This window comes from Cetorhinus maximus, chromosome 24 (genome assembly GCF_964194155.1).
Source record: "Cetorhinus maximus chromosome 24, sCetMax3.hap1.1, whole genome shotgun sequence".
Lineage (NCBI taxonomy): Eukaryota > Metazoa > Chordata > Chondrichthyes > Lamniformes > Cetorhinidae > Cetorhinus > Cetorhinus maximus.
Window position 1 is genome coordinate 22,763,714 of NC_135902.1, and position 26,954 is coordinate 22,790,667.

The 26,954-nt window shown below is 46.9% G+C and overlaps 1 protein-coding gene across 2 annotated transcripts; it reads left to right on the forward strand.

Moving 5' to 3' along the window:
- Nucleotides 1-30: 30 nt before the first annotated feature.
- mif4gdb (MIF4G domain containing b) lies at nt 31-24,497 on the forward strand. Of its 2 annotated transcripts, none has more exons than XM_078570859.1 (6): nt 31-332; nt 8,196-8,319; nt 11,095-11,204; nt 14,702-14,857; nt 15,784-15,876; nt 23,993-24,497. In XM_078570859.1, exons 2-6 carry the CDS (start codon nt 8,220-8,222, stop codon nt 24,218-24,220), a joined length of 687 nt encoding a protein of 228 aa, XP_078426985.1. In that variant the 5' UTR covers nt 31-332; nt 8,196-8,219; the 3' UTR covers nt 24,221-24,497. The 2 variants fall into 2 exon arrangements, with proteins under 2 accessions (XP_078426985.1, XP_078426984.1); XM_078570858.1 differs by lacking the exon at nt 31-332 and adding an exon at nt 5,810-5,859.
- The last annotated feature ends 2,457 nt before the right edge of the window (nt 24,498-26,954 follow it).

Sequence of the window (26,954 nt, forward strand, 5' to 3'; positions counted from 1 at the left end):
AAAGAGAGAGACCGACAGCAGAGGGAGTCTGCTGAGTTTCCACATGTAAGGAAATGACGAGGAGGAAGCAGTCTCCGGGACTGGGGCTGGGCTGCTGATGCTGGAAGGATTCTTGCTGAGCCCCGAGCCCCGAGCCCCGGGCCCCTTCCCTTCGTTGCCCAGAGATGCCCATCCCGCATCTACATTCGATGCTGGAGTTTGTCCCGTTCCTGCTCCTGTTGCTCTTGGTCCTGACTCTGCTCCTGATCTTTCTTTACACCCAGCAGCCCGACTCGGACTCTAAGAAGATCTGACCTGGCCAGGTGTGGACTTCAACCTGGAGTTGCCGCCAGGTAAGTGTCACTTTCTCAGGGCTTCTCCTGCCCGACTCACCTGGGCAACTCCTCTTAAAGGGGCAGCACCATGCTGGGGCCCGGTCTGCAAGGGCAGGTCCCTCCGGCTCCCTCGGCCGCCTGGCTCCTTCTTCATGGGTCAGACAATTCGATCGTAGCCAAGATCCTGATCCTGATCCTGTCTGCTTCTGTGGGCACATTCAATTACTCATACTCACAAACACTCAGTACAGCACACACACTCACTAGCACAAACACACTTAAATACAGTCACACATCCTAATAAACACTCCCACACAAACAGTCACTCACAAACACATTCATTCACTCAAATGCACGCACTCGCGCCCACACACTCTCAAACAGTCACACACAAACCCACTTACTCAAAACGATCAGATTCACAAACACATTCACTCACTCAAATACACTCACTCAATCACACACACAAACACACACACAGATGCACTCACTTGCATATATAAACATGCTCATTCACACACACACTCAAATACATACACACTCTCAAACTCACTCACTCATGCAAATACACTCAAACTAACACTTACATTAACTTGAATGCTGTAACCTACAGGGCTACAGACCAAGAACCGGAAAGTGGGATTACACTGGGTAGCTCTTTGTTGGCCAGCACAGTCAATGATGGGCTAAATGGACTCCTTCTGTGGAGTAAATTTTCTATGTTCATGTTTAACTAACATACCCACACATTAACTCACATACACTAACACACATTCACATTCTAAGACAAACTCTCACAAAAACTTTACACACATGCATGCTTACATTCTCAATTAATCTCACATTCTCATTCTCACTTTCTCATTCACACACATACTCCAACTCACTCACCCTTTCACTCAAACTCACTCACCCTTTCACTCAAACTCACTCACCCTTTCACTCAAACTCACTCACCCTTTCACTCAAACTCACTCACCCTTTCACTCAAACTCACTCACCCTTTCACTCGGACTCATTCGAGATCATTGCCTTTCACTCTCACGTGTGAACTTTTCAATAGGGAATCAGTGGTCCAGGGTGGGGTGGAGATTCTCATACCCCATTGCCCCGTCGTCTGGGACACTACTGGAGGCATCAGAGGTCTACAAAACAACCTTTCATAAACAATTTTAAGAATTTTTACTGTCAGTAATTCATATTGGAAAAGTTTTACTGGTGGCCCACCAGCCATTGGCAGAGGGTAGATTTCAAATTCGATTGCAGTTTGACTCTTTCCTCCTGTTAAGTATGAGTTTTATGGGCTGTTTTTGGGGCTTTTCTCACATCTGAAGACCACACTGAATATGTCAGCCATGGCTCAATGTCCCCTCTGAGTCAGAGGTTGTGGGTTTGGACTCTGCCTCAGAGACTTGAACTCATATTGCAGGCAGATACTCTAGTGCGGTACTGAGGGGAAGTTGCACTGTTGGCAGTGTTGTGCTGAGGGTGTGAACTTTGTAAATGGAAGTTTATTCTAATATTTGTCTGAGGGTAGTTAGATGAGGACAATTAATCCAACTCCATCTTCTGATTTCCACGCTCAATGATCACACTTTGCAAGCTATTGTCCAGCGTATACCAAACAACAGGGCCAATGCCTTGTTGGTGGGACAGTCCATCCACTCCATGTGTTGTAATAAAATCTAAGAGCGATTCTTGAGTTTTATCTCCTCCTCCGTTACCTGGTTTCTTGCCCTCTCCCTCCTGAAGTAGTTTACATGTGATATATGAACTTCACTCCTCCGTCACTGAGTGAGGACAGACACATTTGTGTGAGTGTGGGTAATCTAGGTTGGTTATTCAACTGAAGGGGCACCACAGCCAGGCCGTATCCTGCCTGCACCTGATGTCCTGACACATTTGATTTCCAGCAGGGGTCACTGAACGGTGAGCAGGAACAGTGTGGGGTGCAGATTGTGATCAGGAATTAAGATTCTCCTAGATCTTCCTGTGAGGGAGAGGGACTGTGGCCATTGCTAGCAACGCTTCAGTGGAGAAGCTGTATAGAATGGGAATCCAAAGTAGGACCTGCCTTCTCAATGACTCAATGACTCAGTTACAACTGGGGGAAGCCAGTGCGGAGTTAGCTGATCACAGTCAACATGACCTTCAAGGTGTTGCAGCTAGTCCCAATGTCCAGCACTGAGAGAGTGGAAGGATCAGCCAGGGTTCCTGTTACCAATTTAAAAAAATTCTTTAATGACATGTCAAGGCCAATCTTTGTTGCTCATCCCTAATTTTCCTTGAGAAGGTGATGGTAAGCCATCTTCTTGAACCACTGCAGTCCATGTGGTGCAATTTTTTTTTTGTTCCTTCATGGGATGTGAACATCATTGGTAAGGCCAGCATTTGTTGCCCATGCCTAATTGCCCTTGAGCTGAATGGCTTCCAGAGGGCAGTTAAGCATCATCCACATTGCTATGGTTTGGGAGTCTGACTGGGTAAGGATGGCAGATTTCCTTCCATGGAGGGGGTTACTGAGCCAGATGGGTTTTCATAACAAACCATGATAGTTTCATGGTCACAATTACAGAGGCTAGCTTTATATTCCACCTTTTGTTAATTTAACTATCTGCCTTGCTGGCATTTGAACCTGTGTCTCCAGAGCATTAGTCTGGATTGCTAGTCCAGTGACATCGTGACTATGCCACTAGCACTGTGGTACACCACCATTGCTATTAGGGAGGGTGTTCCAGGTTTTTGATCCAGTGACAGTGAAGGAACAGCGATATAGTTCCAAGTCAGGATGGTGTGTGTCTTGGAGGGGATCTGCAGGTAGTGATGCATCCCATGCATCCCATGCATCCGCTGCCCTTGTCAATTTAAGTAGTAGAGGTTGCTGGTTTGGAAGGTGTTGTTGAAGGAGGCTTGGCGAGTTGCTGCAGTAACATCTTTGTACACATTATTGCCAGTGTTGGTGGTAGAGGGAGTGGATATTTAAGGTGGTGGATGGGGTGCCAGTCAAGCGGGCTACTTTGTCCTGGATTGTGTCAAGCTTCTTGAATGTTGTTAGAGCTGCACTCAGCCGGGCAAGTGGAGAGTATTCCATCACACTCCTGACTTGTGCCTTGTAGATGGTGGACAGGCTTTGGGGAGTCAGAAGGTAAGTTACTCGCTACAGAATTCTCAGTCTCTGACCTGCTCTTGTAGCCACTGTATTTATATGGCTAGTCCAGTTCAGTTTCTGGTCAATGGTAACCCCCAGGATGTTGATAGTGGGAGATTCAATGATGGTGATGCCATTGAATGTCATGGGGAGATGGGTAGTACCACTAAGGACTTGTGATCTTGTTGGAGGTAGTCATTGCCTGGCACTTGTGCATTGTCACTTAACAGCCCAAGCCTGAATGTTGTCCAGGTCTTGCTGCATTTGGGCATGGACTGCTTCAATATCTGAAGAGTAGTGAATAATGCTGAACATTATGCATTCATCAGTAAACATTTAAACCTCTGACCTTATGATGGAGTGAAGGTCATTGATGAAGCAGCTAGGACACTATCCTGGAGACCTCCAACCAGTGGAGAGTTTTCCCCCTGAATCCCATTGACTCCAGTTTTACTAGAGCTCATTGGTGTCACACTTGGTCAAATGCTGCCTTGACTCTATCAGGCCAAGTGCTGGAAAATGGGGTTAGAATAGGTGTTTGATAGCCAGCTCAGACACGATGGGCTGAAGGACTTGTTTCTTGGCTGTATAACTATATGACTTTATGATGTCAAGGGCAGTCACTCTCACCTAATCTCTCGCGTTCAGCTCTTTTGTCCATGTTTGGACCAAGGTGATAATGATGTCAGGAGCTGAGTGGCCCTGGTGGAACCCAAACTGAGCGTCAAGCTAAACAAGTGCTGCTTGATAGCACTGTTGAAAACACCATCCAACACTTTGCTGATGATTGAGGCAGTAATTGACCTGATTGGATATGTCCAACGTTCTGTAGACAAAATGTACCTGGGCAATTTTCCAATTGTTGGGTATATGCCAATGCTGTAACTCTTTTGTTACAACACAAATAAACTAAATTAATGAAACCAGGGACAAAGTAAAAGGCAGCCCCTAAAGGGAAACTGCAAAAACATAAGACAAAATTTAAAGAAAACTTACAAACATTAAATCAAAATGTGATTAAGTGGGTCAATAAAGCACCCCAGTCCCCGTGGTGCCCACTGAGTGTGGAAGGCCAATACTGTAGCTGTATTGGTACAGCTTGGCTAGGGATGTGGCTCGTTCTGGAGCACAAGTCTTTAGTGGTACTGCTTGAATGTTGTCAGGGCCCATTGACTTTGCTGTATCCAGTTTCTCCCGTTTGTGCAGACCTGGCTGAGAATAGGTTCTGGCTAAAGCACCTTTCACAACATCAGGACATCCAAATGAAACGTAGTCACTGTTGTAACGTAGGAAACATGGCAACCAATCTTAACACAGCAAACCCCCATAAACAGCAACCAGATAATCTGTTCTTTTGTGATGTTGACTGAGGCATAAATATTGACCGGTGCAGACAAGATGGGCCGAATGGTCTCCTTCTGTGCTGTAGGCATCTATGAGTCTATTGGGCAGGACACTCTAAGATAAAAGCAAAATACTGCAGATGCTGGAAATCTGAGATAAAAACAGAAAATGCTGGAAAAGCTCAGCAGATCTGGCAGGATCTGTGAAGAGAGAAATAGTTAACTTTTCAAGTCCATTTGACTTATCTCTGAAGAAGAGTCATAAGCACTTGAAACGTTAACCTGCCAGACCTTTCCAGCATTTTCTGTTTTTATCATATGATGGATAACTTCCCTGCTCTTCTTTGAAATAGTGCCATGGGATCTTTTATATCCACTGAGAGGGCAGGTGGGGTCTGGGGTTATTGTTTCACCCAGAAATTGGCACCTCTGACAGTGCAGCACTCCCTCAGTACTGCATTAGTGCTTGGATTTTTTGCTCTGGGGTAAGCCTTGAACCTTGTGCTGAAAGGTGAGAGTGCTATCAACTGAGTCACAGCTGGCACCAGGTTCAGAATGGGATCATACTCGATTGCCTCAAGATTAAATAACTCACCACCACTCACTACTTGGATTCATTTAAGTAGCATGAAACTCAGCTGAGGTATCGGGAGACTGTGGAACCCCACCCAGTACAAGTCAGCAGCTCCAGGAGAGGAGCAGAAAAATGGAGACGTGACACTTTCAATATTTTCATTGTTTCCTGCTAATCTACAAGCCCCATTGCCTGTGTTTGACCTTTGTTAGGCTCCATTGAACAGGAACTGATGAATTAAACCCTCAGACTTCAGCAGACAAAGGCTGTGTGGATTTGTGATCCTCCTGACCCCATTCACTGCTGCTAGCCCAGTGCTGAGCTGGCACATTGTAGCAGACTCATTGTGTGTGATGTGGGTGGGGTTTCAAACTATGGCCTGGTACAGGATGCTCCCTGGTCCTGTGGCGATCAGTAAGGAACCAGACCATCAGAGAGTGAGGGAAATCCAGGAGATCAACTTTACAAACACAGGATACGGTAACCCTGGGAAGGGGTGCTGGGCTGGATAAGGTCATTGGTTTGAGCCAGGAGTGGGGAGAGAGGGCGCTGCGATGTTGGGTCAGGATAGAAGGAGCGGTTGGGATCGGAAAAAGCCAGGACAAGAGTGGTAAAAGTGCCCATGATTGGGTTGGTTCACTAATGTGCTTTAAGAAAACAAATCTGCCGTCCTTATCCAGTCTGGCCTACATGTGGTTGACTCTTAACAGCCCTCCAAATTGGCTGATCAGGTTGGACAAAGCAGGCCCAAAACCACAGCCTCCTCGATTAGGGTGGGTGAAAAATGCCAACCTAGCCAGCGATGTCCACATTCCGAAAACAAGCACAAAAATATGGAAACAAATCTAGGCCCTTCAGCATGTGAGAGAGCAAGTATTGGGTTAATCTTTCATCCCAGACCTGGCTTGGAAGATCATACACTGATATGTTCTGGATCTCACCAGGAACTTTGAGCAGACTCTGCTCTTTATTGATACTGAGCAAGCTGCTGTATTTTTGCTGTCTTTAGGGTGTATAACGGTGCTGCAATGGTTAGCTGTGCATTGGAAGTACTGCTGGACCTTTGGGCTGTGGTTTACCTCTGGGCCCCTCCTCCCCTATCCCTCATTATCTCTGGTTCCTTCTTCTCGTATCGTTTCCCTTCCAGAGTCTAACAGCTAGCAGGTTTGGCTCTGGTGTTAATTCTGGACATCTCCTGATTGTCTCCTGGTGTTTCCTGCTTTGTCTGAATGGTCAATATATGGACGTTGCTTTCCCTGATAGAGATCTTGCCCATCCCAACAGGCATTATGAATTAAGTGTTAATTGGTTAAACTGAACTATAGCCTGGTCAGGTTTTGTTTCCTCTCCACCTGCACCCTACCCTCTCCCACCTTACCTCCATGCCAATGGTTTTATATAAGAACAGTACCAGACTTGTTTATGATATCTCTTACAGTGCATGAGTGCGACACTGTTCCCTTGTTTAGGTTGATACAGGAAGAGTGTTGGCTTTATTGAGCCAGCAGAAGGCTCTTGATGTCAATGGAACCAGTAATCCAGTAAAGAAGCTTGCAGCGAGGGCAAGTTGGTGGCTGAACATGGGATCTTCACTTGGGACCTGTGCTAAAACCAGTGTATGGTCTCAGCTGAGTCTGCAATGCTTCAGTTTCAGTCCAACATCTAAAGGGCACAGATCCTCAGTCTGCTCTTGGCCTGGCACCAATCAGCAATCTAAAAGGGCCCACAAGTGTGGGAAATGGATAAAAGTCACATTAAAGTGTTCATTTCTATAGTAACACAGAGTAGAGGGATAAAAGCAAAATACTGTGGATGCTGGAAATCTGAACAAAAACAAAAATACCTGGAAAAACTCAGCAGGTCTGACAGCATCTGCGGAGAGGAACACAGTTAATGTTTCGAGTCCATATGACTCTTCATCAGAACTGAGGGAATATAGAAATGAGGTGAAATGTAAGCTGGTAGAGGTGGGTGGGACAGGTAAAGCTGGATAGAGGGCCAGTGACAGGTGGAGACAAAGGAGAGATTGCCAAAGATGCCATAGACAAAAGGACAAAGGGGTGTTGATGGTGATGATATTATCTAAGGAATATGCTAATGGGGACATGAAGGGTAGCAAGCAGGATAAGCTAGTGGCAGATGGTCCTAGTGGGGGCGGGGTGGGGGAAGGGATCAGAATGGGCTAAAAGGTGGAGATAAAACAATAGATCGAAATACATTTAAAAATAGATTAGAAAATAGGTGGGAAAAGAAAAATATATTTTTTTTAAAATTATAAATTATTGGAAAAAGGGGGTGGGGATGGAGGAGAGAGTTCATGATCTGAAATTGTTGAACTCAATATTAAGTCTGGAAGGCTGCAAAGTGCCCAGCCGGAAGATGAGGTGCTGTTCCTCCAGTTTGCGTTGAGCTTCATTGGAACATTGCAGCAGGGAGTTTTACACTGTATCTAACTCTGTGCTGTATTTGCTTGGGAGTATTTAATTGGAAAGTATAGAGGGAGCTTTACTCCTTACCTAACCCTGTGCTGTACCTGCCCTGGGAGTGTTTGATGGAGACAGTGCAGAGGGAGCTTTACCCTGTATCTAACCCGTGCAGTACCTGCTCTGGGAGTGTTTGATGGGACAGTGGGTGTTTGAATTGGAAGTGTCCTATCTCCAAGACTAATATCCATCTTTCAGTTGAACCCAAGAAACCAGAGCGGTAGGAGCAGGACTGATTGTTCCACAGCATGTCCAATTGTCCCATCGAACTGTTGCTGTCTGCCTTTCACTGTCTGTTTGTCTGTCACTGATTGGCATCTTCTCTCTCCCCAGCTTGTCTCTGAAGTATCTGCATGCATGACTAAAGCAACAACCATGGAAGGTTCAGCAAAGGATGATTACAAGATCCAGTCGTTTGATGCAGACACACAGCAGCTGCTGAAAACAGCGCTGAAAGGTAACTGTGTGAAATGGCAGGAGCGACTGAAAATCCTGGCTTTTAGTTTTTCTCTCCTCCCTGCCAGGCCTGGTGTGTGCAGGTTTCTTGGGGCATCGGCTGCCCTCTGATAACCTCACACAAATGGTCACTCAGTGAGCAGAAACCTATGCGATGAAGTGTCAGTGGGCTGTTTGAACAGAGGAGGCATTACAGCCTGAACTCGATCTCTTTATCTAACCCAAAATATCCACACACACAAGTACCTTCCTATAGAGATCAGCAAATGGAGCCTCCACCCATCCTGGCTAGCATTTATTCTTTCCTAACCCAGGGGGCCCAGTGGCTGGGTGAGGTCACAACTGCTTCCTTTCTAAATATTGGCTAATATGGGATCTTCCTGTTCCTTGGAACAGTTTCATGTTGAGCGATGTCTCCCACTCTGACCGGGATGACTGGTAATGGGCACCCCTCGCTGCTCGGTAACTCAGTGAGTCTCTTCTTGCATAAGGGAGCTGGGGTTGGTGTCTTATCCCCAGCAGAGACTGCCTGGTGGGTCTGTCTGTATCAGTAAACGTGGTCTGGGGCTGATGCCCACTGGCTTCCACACCTCTAACTAGAGACAGCAAATTCTCCTGTGTTGGGGCCCATGGGGATCAGGGCTGCGGTACAGACACCTGGTCTAGAGGCAGCACACTGATACCAACCGACGGCCATCACCCAACAACCTTGCAGTGGAGGACACTTACTTTGTTTCCCTTGCCAACTAATCAAATCAACCCCACTCCTGATGACTAAATGGGAAGGAGTTCTGCCAGCGAGAGAACACCCATTTTCCTGGATAAGTGCAGCTCCAACATCACTCAAGAAGTTCGACACCATTGAGTGCAAAGCAGTTTGTCCCATCCACCACCATTCGCTCCCTCCACTGTACACAGCAGCAGCAGTGTGTCCAACTGCAAGAAGCATGCAGCACCACACCAAGTCTTCTTTGACTGTACCTTCTAAACCCGCATCCTCTAACGCCTAGAAGGACAAGGGCAGCAGATAGATGAGAACACCACCACCTGGAAATTCCCCTCCCAAGTCGCTCACCATCCTGACTTGGAAATATATCGCTGTTCCTTCACTGTCACTGGGTCAAAATACTGGATCTCCCTCCCTAACAGCACTGTGGGTGTACCTACACCACATGGACTGCAGTGGTTCAAGAAGGCAGCTCACCACCACCTTCTTGAGGGCAGTTAGGGATTGGCAATAAATGCTGGCCTAGCCACGTCCCAAAAATGAATAAAAGGAAACTATGTTGGCCAGCCCACTCTCTGGTGTAGAAGAGATTTGGACCTGGCAACACTGACAAAAGCAATGGGGGATATTATGCAGTGAGTTGTTCTGATCAACAATATACCACCTGAAAGGGTGGAAGGACATCGGGGCTAAAGGGGTTAAATTATGAAATCAGTTTGTATTAGGCAAACTGAGGTTTAAAAAAAATAAAGGAAGATCTAATTGAGGTGTTCAAGATGATTTAAGGATTCAATTGAGTAGATAGAGAGGAAAATGTTAAAAACAAAAAACTGCGGATGCTGGAAATCCAAAACAAAAATAGAAATACCTGGAAAAACTCAGCAGGTCTGGCAGCATCGGCGGAGAAGAGCAAAGTTGACGTTTTGAGTCCTCATGAGAGGAAAATATTTTCTCTGGTCAGAGGAGATCCAGAATGAGAGGACATAACCTTAACATTAGATCTGGGCTATTCAGGGGTGATGTCAGGAAGCACAAAGGTGGCGAAAATCTGGAATTCTCCCCCTCAAAAAGCTGTTGCAGTGAGGGGGTTAATGGAAAATTTCAAGAATTGAGATTGATATAGTTTTATTGGATAAAGATATCAAGGGTTACAAGATACAGATCAGCCATCATCTAATTGAATGGTAGGGCAATGGGGAGCCCCTCCAGTGTAAATGTCAGTGGCGAGCCCACCCCCACACTGGCTACTCGCCCTGCAGCCTTGGCGGGGCATTAATGGGCTTGAGGCAAGGCTCCTGTCCCCATGTTTAGAGGAAGTCCTGCCTCCAAGCACTGCAAATGGCTGGGAGCTGTCTGGCCCCAGCACCACCACTGGGAGCTGGAGTGGGGCGATTCTCAGTGGAGCCAGGATAGCAGGCTCTTTGCTCATTAGAAGATACCCCTTTATCCCTTCACCAGCTCGAGCAATGAAAGCTGCCAGGCTTCCCACTTGGCGCCAGCCTCTGCCTGTCATGGGAAAAATTGCAGCAGGAGCTCAAAGAGGCCCTTAAGTCGCCATTAATTAACCACTTAAGGGCGTCAATTGATCCATGGGCTGGCGGGCCACCCAATGTCTCCCCATCACATGTATAATTGATGTGTAGGACAATATAACGCCCAATTTTACACTCCCACCTGCCTGCCAAACTGGCCCTGGGTGAGAGTAGAGTTCTGCTGTTTGTTTCTAGATGCAATAGTAACTGGAAAAAGGGAATTGGATATTAACTTGAGAAGGAGGAATTTCAGGGCTTATGGAGAAAGATCATTGTGCCATGGGAATAATCAGATAAGCTTTTAATCAGCCGGCCCAATGGGCTCCTTCTGTGCTGTAACATTGTAAGACTGGACTGGAGTAAATATGGAATAATAGATCTGTATTGTGCGGTGCTTATTGGAATAGCAAAGACTGCTGCTCCTGTGCACCTCCCAGTGTCTGAATGAAGAGTGTTTCAATGAGGGAGGAACATCTCAGAGGGAGGGTTAAAAGTTTCTGCGATTCTTATTTGACAGAACCTGCCTCGGTTGACCTGGAGAAAGTGGCCTCTGTGATAATCGAACAGTCCATGAAGGACCTGGTGTTCAGTAAAGAAGCTGGACGTATTTGTTACACTATAGTACAGGTACGGTGTAGAACTGTGGTAGATACACTCCTCCCCCATACTTACTGCACGGGCCTCAGAGAGTTTGAAATCCGTATTGACTTGGGTGACACTAGAAGAAATGTCCCAATGTGGAAGTGGTGGGGCATTCGACTCAATCAGCCCATGTTGGCTTTTACCCACCATACAAATAATCAGTTCTACCTGCCCTGTTCATATCCATTCATTCTGTTCCAATGAGATGTTTAACCAAACATGCCCTCTCAAATGGGTGTAAAAATCCTACAACCACTATTTTGAAGGCCAGCAGGTGAGATCATTCCAGTGTCTGGCCAATATTTGTCCCTCAATCAACAATGTAAAAACAGGTTATGTGGTCATTATCACACTGCTGTTGTGGAATCTTGCTCTGCACAAATTGGCTGCTGTGTTTCCTACATTACAACAGTGACTTTACTTCAAAAGTACTTCATTGGTTGTAAAATGTTTTGGAATGTCCTGGGTAGGTGAAAGATACTGTATAAATATAAATCTGTCTCTTGTTCCCTTTCTCATTTGTTCCCTTTTATTTCCTCCCTCATTTGTTCCCCCTCTCGTTGTCTTGCCCATCATCCACCTATCCAATCTAATATTGAATGTTGACATAGCTTTTGCCACAGCCGCTAACCTTGGGAGTCAGTTCCACAGCCTCAAAACTCTTGAGTGAAGAAGTTTCTTCGGGCCTCTGTTCTATATCTCTGACATTTAACTTTGTGTCTGGTCCCTTATTCCAGACCCTTCAGCTACTAGATACAACCTACTTCATTTCACCCTGTTGGACGTTTCAGAATTTTAAATATTTCTACCATATCATCATGAATTTTGCGTTGTTCTAATAATTTAGGGGAGAGTTTTTCCTATGGCGGGCAGGCTAGGCGGGGGCGGGCGCCGCCCACGATCGGCTGCACGCCATCATTTTATGCGGGTGGACCAATTAAGGCCCGCCCAGCGTAACGCGCGGCAGGTAGCGCGCAGCACTACGAATGTGGGCGGGGGAAGGAGGGAAAGTCAGGACCTGTGCTCTTTCGCGCATGCGCATGAAAGAGCGTAGAAATCTCCCTGAGGCACAGAGCTGCCTTGGGGAGATTGAATGGTTGTGAAAACTTGTTAATAAATAAAGTGAAAATTTATTTAAACATGTCCCCTCATGTGACACTGTCAGTGAAGTGAAATTTATTTATTTATTTTACAAAAACGCGAAGGCCGCTTGGGCTTAAGGTTGGACGGGCAGCGTTGTTAACAAGTTAAATTACTTTTTTAATGGCCTTAATAGGCTGTTGACAGTTCGGTGGGCGCGCAGCCACCTCTGGCGCGTGCCCGCTGAATGAAATATCGAAATGACGCGCGATGACTTCGGGACGCACGCCTGACGTCATCGCGTGTCATTTTACACGTAGGCGTGTTGGGCCTGCCCCCGCACACCAACCAGAAGATTCAGCTCTTAGTATCAAGTCTCACTCAGTGACACTGTGGCCTATTGTGACTCAATTCAAGACTTGTTTCCTCCGAACAATTTCATGGGGCTTCTTCACGTCACAGTGCAGGGTTATTAGTTATTTAGACTGCTTGTATCTTCTTTATGTACGAACTGTACAATCAACAGGGTGAGGGGAACTGAGGTCCCTACAGGGTTTGAAACCTGGCCCCAGAGGCGACAGCCGCTGTTGCCCAGCTGCCCTCTCATTGTCTGCTTGTGTGGGTCAGCGACAGAGAGTTAGGCTGGATTCTGCTCTTTGGCCACGCAGTTCCCTGCCTCAGTACAGGTCAGAGCCCAGGGTCAGGCCCTCTGCTCCAGTACAGGCTGGAGCCCAGGGTCAGGCCCTCTGCTCTGGTACAGGCTGGAGCCAGGGTCAGGCCCTCTGCTCTGGTACAGGCTGGAGCCCAGGGTCAGGCCCTCTGCTCCAGTACAGGCTGGAGCCAGGGTCAGGCCCTCTGCTCCAGTACAGGCTGGAGCCAGGGTCAGGCCCTCTGCCCCAGTACAGACTGGAGCCCAGGGTCAGGCCCTCTGCTCTGGTACAGGCTGGAGCCAGGGTCAGGCCCTCTGCTCCGGTACAGGCTGGAGCCAGGGTCAGGCCCTCTGCCCCAGTACAGACTGGAGCCCAGGGTCAGGCCCTCTGCTCCAGTACAGGCTGGAGCCAGGGTCAGGCCCTCTGCCCCAGTACAGACTGGAGCCCAGGGTCAGGCCCTCTGCTCCAGTACAGGCTGGAGCCCAGGGTCAGGCCCTCTGCTCTGGTACAGGCTGGAGCCAGGGTCAGGCCCTCTGCTCTGGTACAGGCTGGAGCCCAGGGTCAGGCCCTCTGCTCCAGTACAGGCTGGAGCCAGGGTCAGGCCCTCTGCTCCAGTACAGGCTGGAGCCAGGGTCAGGCCCTCTGCTCCAGTACAGACTGGAGCCAGGGTCAGGTCCTCTGCTCTGGTACAGGCTGGAGCCAGGGTCAGGCCCTCTGCTCTGGTACAGGCTGGAGCCAGGGTCAGACTTCCTGCCCCAGTACAGACTGGAGCCAGGGTCAGGCCCTCTGCTCCAGTACAGGCTGGAGCCCAGGGTCAGGCCCTCTGTTCCGGTACAGGCTGGAGCCCAGGGTCAGGCCCTCTGCTCCAGTACAGGCTGGAGCCAGGGTCAGGCCCTCTGCTCCAGTACAGGCTGGAGCCCAGGGTCAGGCCCTCTGCTCCAGTACAGACTGGAGCCCAGGGTCAGGCCCTCTGCTCCAGTACAAGCTGGAGCCAGGGTCAGGCCCTCTGCTCCAGTACAGACTGGAGCCAGGGTCAGGCCCTCTGCTCCAGTACAGACTGGAGCCAGGGTCAGGCCCTCTGCTCCAGTACAGACTGGAGCCCAGGGTCAGGCCCTCTGCTCCAGTACAGACTGGAGCCCAGGGTCAGGCCCTCTGCTCCAGTACAGACTGGAGCCCAGGGTCAGGCCCTCTGCTCCAGTACAGACTGGAGCCCAGGGTCAGGCCCTCTGCTCCAGTACAGACTGGAGCCCAGGATCAGGCCCTCTGCTCCGGTATAGGTCAGATTTCAGGGTCAGCTGGGGTGACCAACTCTGAGAAAATACATTAAGGGACACTTCACCGGCAGTGGGTGCTGGGCAGCGGGATACTGGTGACACCTATGATCGGGAGGAGGTTTCTGGAAAGACCGGCACCCAGGAGAGTGGGTTGCTGGCAACACTGCTGACTGGGGGGGGTGCTGGTGATTGCTGGCAAGTCTGGGCAGCCTCGATTGGTGCTGTTACTCCCCCACCCACCTGGCTCAGGGCTGCAGGTCCTAGATCTGGAAGCCTCCTTACTTTAGCTACTCTTGGCAATTGTAAATTCAGTAAATCCACTGAGGCTCTGCTCCAGCACTCCTTCCCCTGTCTCCCATGTTCCTTGCCTCTCTCTTTGTTGGCTCCAGTCCAATTCCAGGCAGGCATGGGTCAGGCTTCCTGCTCCAGTGCAGGCTGGAGCCCCGGGTCAGCCTCATTTATTCTTTCTTATTTCTAGGCCGAGAACAAGCAGAGCGGGAACAGCAACTTCAGACGTAACATTCTGATTCGACTGCAGCAGGAATTCCTGGTGAAAGAGCAGGTTCGAGAGCGCTCGGTGAATGATTGGGTCTGTCTGGTCACCTTCATCTGCAATGTTTTTGATTACTTGAAGGTGAGTGTCACCTTCCATAACCTAGGGGCTTGGGCCATGGAATGGGAGCTTCTCAATGCAGCAGCTAATAACACTCAGTTATAACACTCTCCACGAACCCCCAGTATCAGGTTTCAGTGATAATACTCTGTCTGTTACACCCTCCATCTCCATTATAAGATCTCAGTTATAACACACCCCTTCAGTATAAAACTCTCCTGTAGAACACTCACTCTGGTAACATTTTAAGCTGGTCGATGTGGTGTGAAAGGCTTTCCCGTGGGAGAAGATGAAGATCGTACTTACGGGATGCTTTGATTTTAAAATTGTGATTGGATTGCCCTCATTAACCAGGTTTTCCTTCTCAACATTACCCGATCGGGCCCCTATATGTGCTGGTCTCAGGGTGACAGTAGCAGGATGCTGTGTTTCCAGGGTCTGAAGGGGAGGTGAGACCCTGGACCCTAATCCTGAATTCATTCTCCAACCATTCTCCCTGGTCCTTGCTGTCCGTTCGTTTTGATTGTGCTGTTGGCAAGCATCGTGATTAAGAGCACTTTATAAATGCAGGTTGTTGCTTAGTGTAAGAATGTTGCTGTGCTCACCACCTTCTAGGACAGGTTAAGACTGACATCCTGATGTAGTCACTCAGTGCGCCCGCTGTAGTCATCCGCCATCTCGGGTGGATGATAGACTGGCACAGCATGAAGAAGGAAGGAGTGGGAAATGTGCTGAGACTACAAGCTGCTCCCTTTCCCACAACCCCCCAACCACCGCCCCCACAAAATGAGGTGATCAACAGCTGCTGCACAGGCACTCACCGCACCGAACCCTAGGCAAGTTGTGGTGTGCCCAGGGTGGGTCATTGCTGCCAGATTCAGAATGGAGCTGCGATGAAGGGTGGATCTCCCGTGTGCCTGGGCTCTGATTCCTGTTTTATATTTCAGGTGAATAACATGCCCATGATGGCGCTGGTTAACCCTGTGTATGATTGTTTGATGCGTCTCACCCAGCCTGATTCGCTGCAGAATGAAGAGGAGGTGAGGAACGACTCGAGTTCAAATACGCTGGATTACCGTGGAGTCCTGTTTCCTGTTTCTGTCTGGAGATGGTCTGATTATGTGGATCTTGTTTCTCTAAACTTTTATTCCTATTTTTCTCTTTCTGTTTTTATGTCTATTCTCTTATCTCTCATAAATTCCTCTCTCTTCTTGTCATATGTCCTTGCATTTCTCTCCTCTTGGATACTCTGCCCTCCTAAATCCCTACTGCAGCCCTTTGCCACTGCTCAACCTTTCTGTTCTCTTGTCACCATGCCACAGCTTCCTTCTGATTCCTCTTGGTGTTCTCTGAAGGGCTCATGGAGGTATTTCATGCTACCTCCTCACGAGCGGCAACCCCAACATCCCCACCTGTCTGCTTGCCCAGTGTGCCTCCTGGGAGACAATCCTGCCAATGCCCTCCCTGTCCAACTCAGCTTTCTGACCATGTGGACTCTGCCAGTGGATCAGCTCTCACCACCTCTCCACGCATCTCCCTCCAAAATGTCTGTTTACTTGTGATCAAGACCCTCGCCATCTATGAACTTATTGTGGATGATTACATCAACATCATGGTTTTGACGGAGACCTGCCTGAGGGATAATGTCACCTTCCCCCTAACTGAAGCCTCCCCACCTGGCTATACCTTTCACTACTTGCTCTGTCAAGACTGTTGTGGTGACGGTGTGGTGCTTATTGTCAAATCATACCTAGGCTTCTTCCCCTAATTTTCTAGCACTTTTACCTCCTTTGAACATCTCATCTTGTTCTAACCCTCTCACCTCTCATTTAAAATCCTCATTTACTATCACTCACACCTACGACTATTTTCTCACTGAGGTACTTTCACTGCTTTCCTCCCTCAGCCTCTGCACCAGCGACATCTTTTATTCATTCTTGTGATGTGAGTGTTGCTGGTGAGGCCAGCATTTATTGCTCACCCCTAATTGTTCTTGAGAAGGTGTTGGGAGCTGCCACCTGGAACTGCTGCAGTACAGTGTTGAATCTCGCTGAAAAGAGAGACATGTTCTCGAAGGTTGTCATCTTGCACTCATCAGGACGAACACAAGAATGCCAAATTTCAAACAATCACAACAATTTATACTGCAGTAGAAAAATGGTTGGTTGATTGGCAAGTCAACTCTGATTAGCTGAGGTGTTGCCATGGAGACAGCAATAGGGAACTATAGGCTCTCCAAGATCCCTGGAATTCAAAAAAGGCGCAAGGGTTGAACATATTCCTATTGGTTGTACAGAATGGGTACTTGCATATGAATGTATGTTGCTTAAGCAAGTGTATGTTAAGAGCTTGACGGATTGCCTTAAATTGGCAGTTGGCACACTAAAGATTGTTCAGTAACTGCTGCGCAACCGTGGAGTTGCATCCAACACTAGACAGTTTGTTTTGGGTTTGCAGTGGGCTGGTTGAGTATGGTCTGTACTCTGCCTATTACGAACAACGGAAGGAGCATGCTGTTTGATTCGATCAGCCAATCACTGGGACGTATAGCCTATGTATCTAACATTGCACTGGTACCGAAATTCATACATGATATTTCTCAATTGTGTGGAAGGCAGAACATCGCTTTGGGATGACAGCAGCCCTCTTAGTGGAAAAATACCATTTGCATAGCCATTGCATAGTGGCAGCATCCTTAACCACATTGCTGATTGGTCGAGGCATTGCCATGGAGAAAGAACAGGAAACCATAAGCTACCCAAATTCCTGCATAATTCATAAAGGCATAAGGCTATTCCTTTTGTTTGTAGAGAATGGGTCCCTGCATATGTATGTATGTCACTTCCAGCAAGCGTAAATGAGCCACGTTATGAGCTTGACTTTTTTCCTTACCCTTTTCTCCTGTAGTATAAACTGTTATGATTGTTTGAAATTTGGCATTCTTGCATTAGTCCTGATGAGTGCAAGATGAAAAGCTTCGGCAAAATGTCTCTCTTTTCAGCAATATTCAAGCTCTGTACCCACATTATTATTAGGGAGGGAGTTCCAGGATTTTGACCCAGTGACAGTGATGGAATGACGATATACTTCCAAGTCAGGATGGTGAGTGGCTTGGAGGGGAAATTGCAGGTGGTGTTGTTCCCATGCCCTTGTTCTTCTAGGTGGTAGAGGTTGCAGGTTTGAAAGGTGCTCTTGAACGAGGTTTGGCGAGTTGCTGCAAGTGCATCTTGTAGATGGTACACACTGCTGCCACTCTGTGTATTGGTGATGGAAAGAGTGAATGTTTAGGATGATGGATGAGGTACTGATCAAACAGAATGCTTTGCCTTGAGTCTCTTGAGCGTTGTTGGAGCTGCATTCATCCATGCAGCAGGCATCACACCATCACACTCACATCAGGTACTCCATCACACTCCTGAATTGCACCTTGTAGAAGGTCGACCAGCATTGGGGACTCAGAAGGTGAATTACTCACTGAAGAATTCCCAGTCTCTGACCTACTATTGTAGTCACAGTGTATATATGGCTGGGCTAATTCAGTTTCTGGTCAATGGTAACCCCCCCCAGGATGTTGATGGCGGGGGTATAGTCAAAGGTAATGCCAATTCTGAACGTCAAGAGGACATAGTTAAATTCTCTCTTGTTGGAGATGGTCATTGCCTGGAGCTTGTGTGACATGAATGTTACTTGCCACTTATCAGTCCAAGCCTGAATCCTGTCCAGGTCTTGCTGCATATTGGCATGGACTGCTTCAGTACCTGAGGAGTTGCAGATGGTACTGAACATTGTGCAATCATCAGTGAATATCCTAATTTCTGACCTTAGGATAGAGGGAAGATCATTGATGAAGCAGCTAAAGATATTTGGGCCTAGGCCACCTGAGGAACTCCTGCAACGATATCATGGGACTGAGACTGGCCTCCAGCAACCACAACCATCTTCCTTTATGATAGGTATGACTCCAACAAGTGTAGTTTTCCTACTGATTCTGAATGACCTCAATTTTGTTAGGGCTCCTTGATACCACACTCAGTCAAATGCTGCCTTGATGCCAAGGGCAGCCACTCTTGCCTCACCTCTTGAATTCAACTCTTATTCATGTCTAGACCATGGCTGTATTTATATCTGAAACCGAATGTTCATGGCAAAACCCAAACTGAGCAGAGGTAAGCGAAGTATTGGTGAGAAAATGCCCTTTGATAGCACTGTCGACAACACTTTTTACATCACTTTGCTGAAGATTAGGAGTAAACTGTTGGGGTGGTCATTGGCCGGATTGGATTTGTGGTTGAATTTCTTGAGCGTTGTTGGAGTTACACTCATCCATGCAGGTGGATATTGGGCAATTTACCACCTTGTCGAGTAGATATCAGTGTTGTAGCTGTACTGGAACAGCTTGTCCAGAGACACAATAGTGTTCATCACTATTGCCAGAATGTTGTCAGGGCCCATAGCCTTTTATGTATCCAGGGTCTTCAGCCATTTCATGATATCACATGGAGTGAATTGAATTGGCTAAACACTGGCTTCTGTGATACCAGGGACTTCAGGAGGAGGCCAAGATGGGTTATCCACTTGGCACTCCTGGCTGAGGCTGGTTGCAAATGGTTCAGCCTTGTCTTTTGTGATGCAGTGCTGGACTCCACCATCATTGAGGATGAAAATGTTTCTGTGATGATTTCAACCTACATCTCAACTCATCATGTCCTTTCTCCTGATTTCACTGCCCTCTTATCTCCCCAAATCTCTCTCTCTCTCTATGTATACTCCCCTACCCAAATTCACGGTCAATCCCTTGAATGTATCAATCACAGATAAAGCCATCACTGATCACTGCCTTGCATCGTTTTCTATCTGTGTACACCCCTCACCTGCCGCCAACCCATCAACTTTATTTCTTCTGTATCTGCTCCTCGAAAAAACTCTCTACCAACTCACTCCATCTCCAACAGCACTGTGGGTGTACCTCCACCAAATGGACTGCAGCAATTCAAGAAAGTGGCTCACTTCTCAAGCACAATTAAGGATGGCCAGTAAATGCTGACCTTGCCAGCATTGTTCAAGAACAAATTAAAAAAACTTACAGCTGTACGTTCAAAATCCCTCTGTTCTCCACAATATTTCTGAAGTTACTGACTTACTCAATTGCACCCTCATCACCACCTTTGATGTTGTAGTCCCCAGTAAAACCATTACTCTCTCTCACCCTAGCCATTCGCCCAGAATGGCCCTTATCTCCGCTTTCTTAAGCCCATGGGTTGCTGACTTGAAAGGGTAGGCTGACAACTGGTTGAGCTGTCCACTGCCACACCTAGTTGGGTCAAACAGTTGAGTCCTGCTCTTGTCTGCTAAAACTGCTCACTATTCCAAAATCATCCTGGAATGCAGTGTTACCCCGCCAGTCTTTTTTTTTGTATTGAAAAACCATCTTCTTAAATGCCTCTCCTCTGCCTGCTCCACTCTCACCTCCTAAAATAAGTACGAGGAGCTCTTTTTCACTAAGAATGAGAGCATCTGATCAGCTGCCTCTGCCATTTCCATCCCTTCCACTAGTCCACCTGTGCAAACTTCCTTTAATGCTCCCCCTGCCCTAGCCCTGAACTCGCATCTTTCTCTAGTTTCTCTCCTATCTCCTCATATGCCCTCCCTGAGCTTATCTTGGCCATGAGACCCACCTTCTGCTCCCTCAACCCTATTCCCACTAAACTGCAAACTTCCCTTCCTGGCTCCCGTGTCAGTTCACATTGTTAATGGTTCTGTCTCTTCAGGTGTTCTCTCTCTCTCTTTCAAACCAGACGTAATCACAACTCTCCTCGAAAAAACCCTTGAACCCTCCAAACTTGCAAACCACCACCTCATCTCCAACATCCCTTTCATTTCCACATCTTTGAATGTGTTATCGCATCCTCTAAACCTGCCCATTTTTCCCAGAACTCCGTGTTTGAATCCCTCCAATCAGGTTTCCGACCCCGCCACAGTTCCGAAATGGCTCTTTTAGGTCACAAATGACACACTTTGTGACTGTGACAAAGATAAACTATTTCTCCTTAACCTTCTTGACCTGTCTGCAGCCTTTTTCAGAGCTGACCACACTAGCCTCCTCCAATGCCTCTCTGCTTTTCGTCCAGCCGGCAGGACAGCGCGCACCTGGTTCTATTCTTATCTGTCCAGTCATAGACAGAGAATCACCTGCAATCACTTCATTTCCTGCTCCCACGCTGTTACCTCTGATGTTCCCCAAGGATTTATCCTTGGCAGCCTCCTATTTCTCATCTACATGCTACTCCTCAGCGACATCATTCAAAAGCACAGCATCAGTTTTCACAGGTATGCTTGACAGCATCCAGCTCTACCTCAACACCACCTCTCTCAACCTGAAACCACACTGTTTGTAAACTTGGCGTCATTATTTGGCTCTGAGGTGAGCTTCTAACCATATATTCTAACTATAATACGCCATTATGGCCACTTATTTCCACCTCTGTAACATCGTCACCCCTGTCTTCGCTAATCTGCTGCTGAAACTATCAGTCATGCCTTTGTTACCTCTAGATTTAACAATTCCATCACATTCCTGGCAGGACTCCCATCTTCCACTCTCCGTAAACGTGAGGTCATCCAAAACTTGATTGTCTGTGTCCTAGCTCGCAGCAAGTCCCATTTGCACATCACCCTGTCCTTACTGACCTCCATTGGCTCCAGATTAAGTAACATCTCAATTTTAAAATTCCCTTCCTTGGTTGGGATTTTCCGGTCCTGCCCATAGCGCCAATTGTCGTGACAGGATGGAAAATTTGACGGACCAGCCAAAGGTCCTTTGACTTTGGGCAGGAATTCCCAGTCCTGCGGTGGGCAGGACAGTAAAATCCTGGCCCTTGTTTTCAAATCTCACCATGGCTTCATCTCTGTAAGCTCCTCCAGTCCCACAACCCTCTGAGATCACTGTGCTCATCTAACTCTGGCTTGGAGTGCACTGGTCCAGGATGCACTGCATGAGAGTGTGGTGGAGACAGGTTCAACTGAAGCATTCAAGCACCCTCAGCTCTGGAATTCCCTTCCTAAATTTCTCCACCTCTTTTTCATCCTTCAAGCACTTTAAAACCTTGATCAAGTATTTGGTCATCTGCCCTAATATGTTATGGTGGCTTGGCGACAAATTTTGTTTTATAACACTCTTGCAAAGCACCATGGAGCCCCATTAATTTAAAGGTTTTATATAAATATAAGTTGTTGTTTTCTGATTACCTGAACCTTCTTCGGAATATAGGAATACGAGTAGGCCATTTAGCCTCTCGAGCCTGTTTTGCCATTCAATGAGATCATAGCTGATCTGTGACCTAACTCCATATACCTGCCTTTACCCCATATTCCTAATACCTTTGCTTAACAAAATCTATCAGTCTCAGATTTAAAGTTAAAATGGATCTAGTATTATTGCCATTTGTGGAAGAGAGTTCCAAACTTCTACCACCCTTTGTCTGTAAAAGTGTTTCCTAATTTTACTCCTGAAAGGCCTGACTTTAATTTTAGACTATGGCCCCTAGTCCTAGGTTCCCCAACAAGTGGAAACAAATGTCTCTCTACCCACTGTTCCCTTTAATATCTTGAAATCTTTTACCAAATTACCCATTAACCTTCCATCATTATATCCTTAATTATAGTATCTTGTGATTTCCTGACAACAGATATTAGACTAACAGTTTATAATTCCCCGATTCCTTCTCTCTCCTTAAAGAGTAGAGTGGCACACACAATTTTCCAATCTAAAGGATAGTTCCTGAATCTAGAGAAATTTGGAAGATTATAGTTGTGACATATGCAATATTCTCACCTTCTTCCTTTAAAACTCTGGAACGAAAGCCATCTGGCCCTGGGCTGTCCAGTTCATGCATTAACTGGATCTGAAATCTACATTGAAATTAGTGCATTGCAAGACAGCAATTATGGGGTTCTGGAAGACTGAAGATGTCATTTTGATATCCCTTTAAGTTCCCTTTTTATAGCTATCTGCTTTGTACCCCTTTGCTGTTCTTTGTATCATTCCCATTCACCAAGATCTGTGTTAGTTTTTGAATTTTAGTTTGCTTTTTCTTTTAGTTTTATGCTGTCTCTTACCTCTTCAAGCATCCATGGCTGTTATTTTGGGCAGGTAGAACTCTTGCTCTTTAGGGTATAAACTGGCTCTGTATCACATTAAATTTTTTTTGTGTGCCACCAGTTGATCCTTTGTCTCATCAAGGCATTAAGTCAGCCCTTACCTAAATCTAGAATCATAGTAGCTGTTTTGCATTTCTCCCATTGTTAACCTCAATCATATAATGACACTATTAGATAATTGTTCATGCACCTTTAGGGTGTGAACTAAATATGCCTCATTACTACATCTGATGTAGCTTGACCCTTCCTTGCTTCTAGGACATATTGCTGTAGCAACTATTCTGGACACAAGAAATTCATTACCCTTCTGACATGGGCTAATTTCTTATCCCAATTTATATGAAAGTTAAAATCACCTGTTAAAATCACTCAGCCTCTTCTCTGTGCATGCCCATCTCTACATTTATACAATCTACCACTTCACAGCTGCTACAAGGTGTCCAAACACAACTCCCCCGAGAGCACTAAATCCTTTTCCATTTCCTAATTCTACCCAGAAAGTCTCCACTACCTGCTTAGCTTTCATTACATCCTTTTTTATCATTGAAATTATTTCATCCCTAGTCATTAAGGCTACTACTCCCCCTCTACCATTTTCCCTAACTATCCTGTAGACCTTATAGCCTGACATATTTAGTTTCCAGTCCTGACTATCCCCATAATGGCTACCTTGTCAAAGACTTCAAGTTGAATTTGTGCCTGCAATTCATTCAATCTCTTAAACTCCATACGTTTGTCTAATGAACACTTATTTGGATCACACAACTTAAACTTGTCCTCCTGCTCTAATGTTTTACTCACTTTTCTTATTTCTTTCTCCTGGTTTAATTACTTTATGCCTTTTAATTTTCCCTTTACCTGCGGTGACTAAAGTACAATTTCTACTTTCTACCTTTTTTTGAACTATTAGTTATACTACCTTTTCCAGTTAAGCCCCCTGACCCCAATCTCTATCTGTAGATGGTCTGACTAGCTCTGTTTCTGTGTCCCTCTCTCTAGGTGGACTGCCTGGTGTTGCAGTTGCATCGTATCGGAGAGCAGCTACAGAAGATGAACACTCAGCGGATGGATGATCTCTTTTGCCAGCTGCGAGATGGCTTCCTGCTGCAGCACCAGCCCTCCTCCCTGTCCCGCCTGCTGCTGTTGGAGATTATTGAGTTCCGTGCTGGTGGCTGGAAGATGTCTGAGAATGCTCAGAAATATTACTACAGTGAGGTGGCAGACTGAGGAGGATGTGGAGATTGGGGAGGACCGAGAGAAGGGCAGAGCCGAGCCTTTTCTGCACATGACATTTCAGCAAAGTGAAACCTTGCCATAATTTTAAAGGCGGCTGATGTATGGGAGATTCACCAGCCGAGGGAGCTGATGGCCCATGTTCCCAATCATCAAAGTTTGAACTCTTTTTGATAGTATTTTGATAAAGTTGAAACTGATTATTGGAATAGGTGGTTGGTACTAGTCTGCAACACATATGCTGACGCCCAAAGATAAATTTTTACCCCAAGGTTTGTTTTTAATATATCTATTTCTTGAAAGCTTACCATGGTCACTGACAAATGGTACATGGGGTTATGCAGTGTTTGTTGTTTTGGGCTGGGTGAGGTGCCTGCACCAACAGTGCCCACTGCAATGCTTCAGTAACACTCTGAGTTTTAGCCAGCAGGGAGCTCATGCAATGACAATATTGGACAATAATGCCCAGTCTTTGAGTGGATTGGGGCAGGGAGTGCAATCACATTGCACATGTTCGGAATAATGAGCTGTCAAACTAACATGTTCAAAGTTCTTCATTCTGCCCCTCCCACTGACACTTTGCATCCCTCCTACTACCGCGCGCCACCCCCACCCCCACCCCCACCCCCACCCACACCCCCACCCACACCCACACCCACACCCACACCCACACCCACACCCACACCCACACCCACACCCCATTGCCCCATGTCCCCTTTCCTGCTTCCGGCCTGTTGCAAAGAGCTAAGTGTAGCCCCAGAGCCCAGCAGCTGCTTTCTGCCAAGGAGCCATGGACTGATTGTTGCCTTTGAGTGACACTGACTGGGGGAATGTAGACACAGCCTGTGATTATCTCCTACCCCCATCACTCAGGGTGACTGACTGACCAGCCCAGGTCAGAGGGTGACTGACTGACCAGCCCAGGTCAGAAGTGCTGATGCTGCAGGTGCTTAACATTAGTTACAGTTGATCAGTTTTGAGAAGTTTTGACATAATAAAGGAGCTGGTTTGAATTTGAGACCTTGGTAATCCTTCATTAACCAATAAGAGATTAAAGCCGATCTGAGGAACAAAGGAAAAGGAGGAGACCTCAAGCTTGTTCACCCATTCCAATAGATCTGTACCTTCATCTATCCATCTTAGTCCTTTAACCTTTAATACCCCTACCTAACAAAAATCTGTTAAACTCCATGTTGAAATTTTCAATTGACCCCCTGCATCAACAACTTTTGGGGAGAGAGTTCCGTATTTCCACAACCCCTTGTGTGTCGAAGGTGCTTCTTGACATCCTGCCTGATGGGCTGGCCTTAATTTTGAAACGGTACCTCCTTGTTCTGTCTACCCTATCAAATACTTTAACAATCTTAAATGCCTCAATTAGATTAGCTCACAGGTTCATTAGATACAAACAGCTGGTTCTAAAGGAGGCACTGATTATCTTTAGACACAACTTTTTTCCTCGACAAAGTGGCATTCACCATTTGTGAGCCCGGATGGTGAGTGCCTGTGAGTCATGGGTACACTGTCTCTCCCCCTTGTACTCTCTCGTTGCTATTAGAATCCAGCTGTCTCGGCACCAGAACCAAACCCTAGTCCTGCTTGTAACCTCAGTCTCTCTCGCTCCATCTCCCTCTTTCTCTGTAGACAATTCACACCCTTACCCCTGGTCTCCCAGAGGCACTGATTCGGGTCAGTTCTGGTTCCAAAGGCATGGACACCCTTCAGGTACCTTGCCCAAAGCATTAGATTACTCTGCCTGCTCCCACAGAGGTTGAATGACAGCAAGCCACTCGAGCATCGAGGGTGGGGGTGGGATAGGGCTGTGGTGGGAGGTGGGTGGGGTGTGGGGTGTGATGATCCTGTTCTTGCTGTATCTCTGTGTGCCCAGTTGGATAGTATTCTGGACTGGTACTCTCAGCTGATGAGGGGTTGAGGGGCCCATGAGTGCCCTGGCAGAAATCAGCTGTCCCCTCGCATGTAGGAATTGAGGCAGGGCCCTTCAGCAGTGTAGACCTCATTGAGACCTGTGCACTGACTCACCTGGTGCTGCTTCACTGTGTTGGGCAGAGAAACAGCAAGTCACAACATGGCAAACACATAATTTTATTCATTAAAAATGAGCGAGACACAGCCGAGCAGAAGAAAGAGAAAGTGCCAGAACAGAAATACAAATACAGTCGCTACAAGGAGCGGGCACTGGCAGGCGGACTTCATACATTCACAACACTCAGGGGACACTGGCCCTGACACGGGGTGGCATTCAGCACCCAGCACAGTGCTACCCACACATGGTTCATAATTGGGCCTGAGCTAATCTTGTGTGCCTCACATGGTGGCAGAGCCACACCTAGCTTGGGGAAGAAGCCTGGAAGGTAAGTCAGGCTGTGTATGGAAGGTTCTAGTGCCGTGGAGAGGTCCATAATACGATACAGTATACACGCACAACATGGATAATCTGATTCTCTCAATCCCTCCTCCATATCTACTCTGTCAAGAAGGCTCCCTAACAATTTCTGACATACAAGCCAAGGACTAACAAGTGATTCAGAGCTGGTGAAACGATTGTTTTTGAGTTAAAGTTAGCACTGGTTAGTTTCCAAGGAAGAGGCTAGAAAGAGAGAGTTGTTACTGTTTCCACCATAAAGAACTTTCTGGATGGCTTTGGATTAGCTTTGGATGTCCTATGGTTTCAGCTTTCTCTGCACAATGCAAGGACCTCAACAACTAA

Bases quoted from the DNA above. Each gene is read 5' to 3' on its own strand.
- mif4gdb (XM_078570859.1), top strand. From the start codon at position 8,220: ATGACTAAAGCAACAACCATGGAAGGTTCAGCAAAGGATGATTACAAG. The intron at 8,320-11,094 runs GTAACTGTGTGA...CTTATTTGACAG, and splicing joins GCTGAAAACAGCGCTGAAAG to AACCTGCCTCGGTTGACCTG. The intron at 11,205-14,701 runs GTACGGTGTAGA...TCTTATTTCTAG, and splicing joins TTTGTTACACTATAGTACAG to GCCGAGAACAAGCAGAGCGG.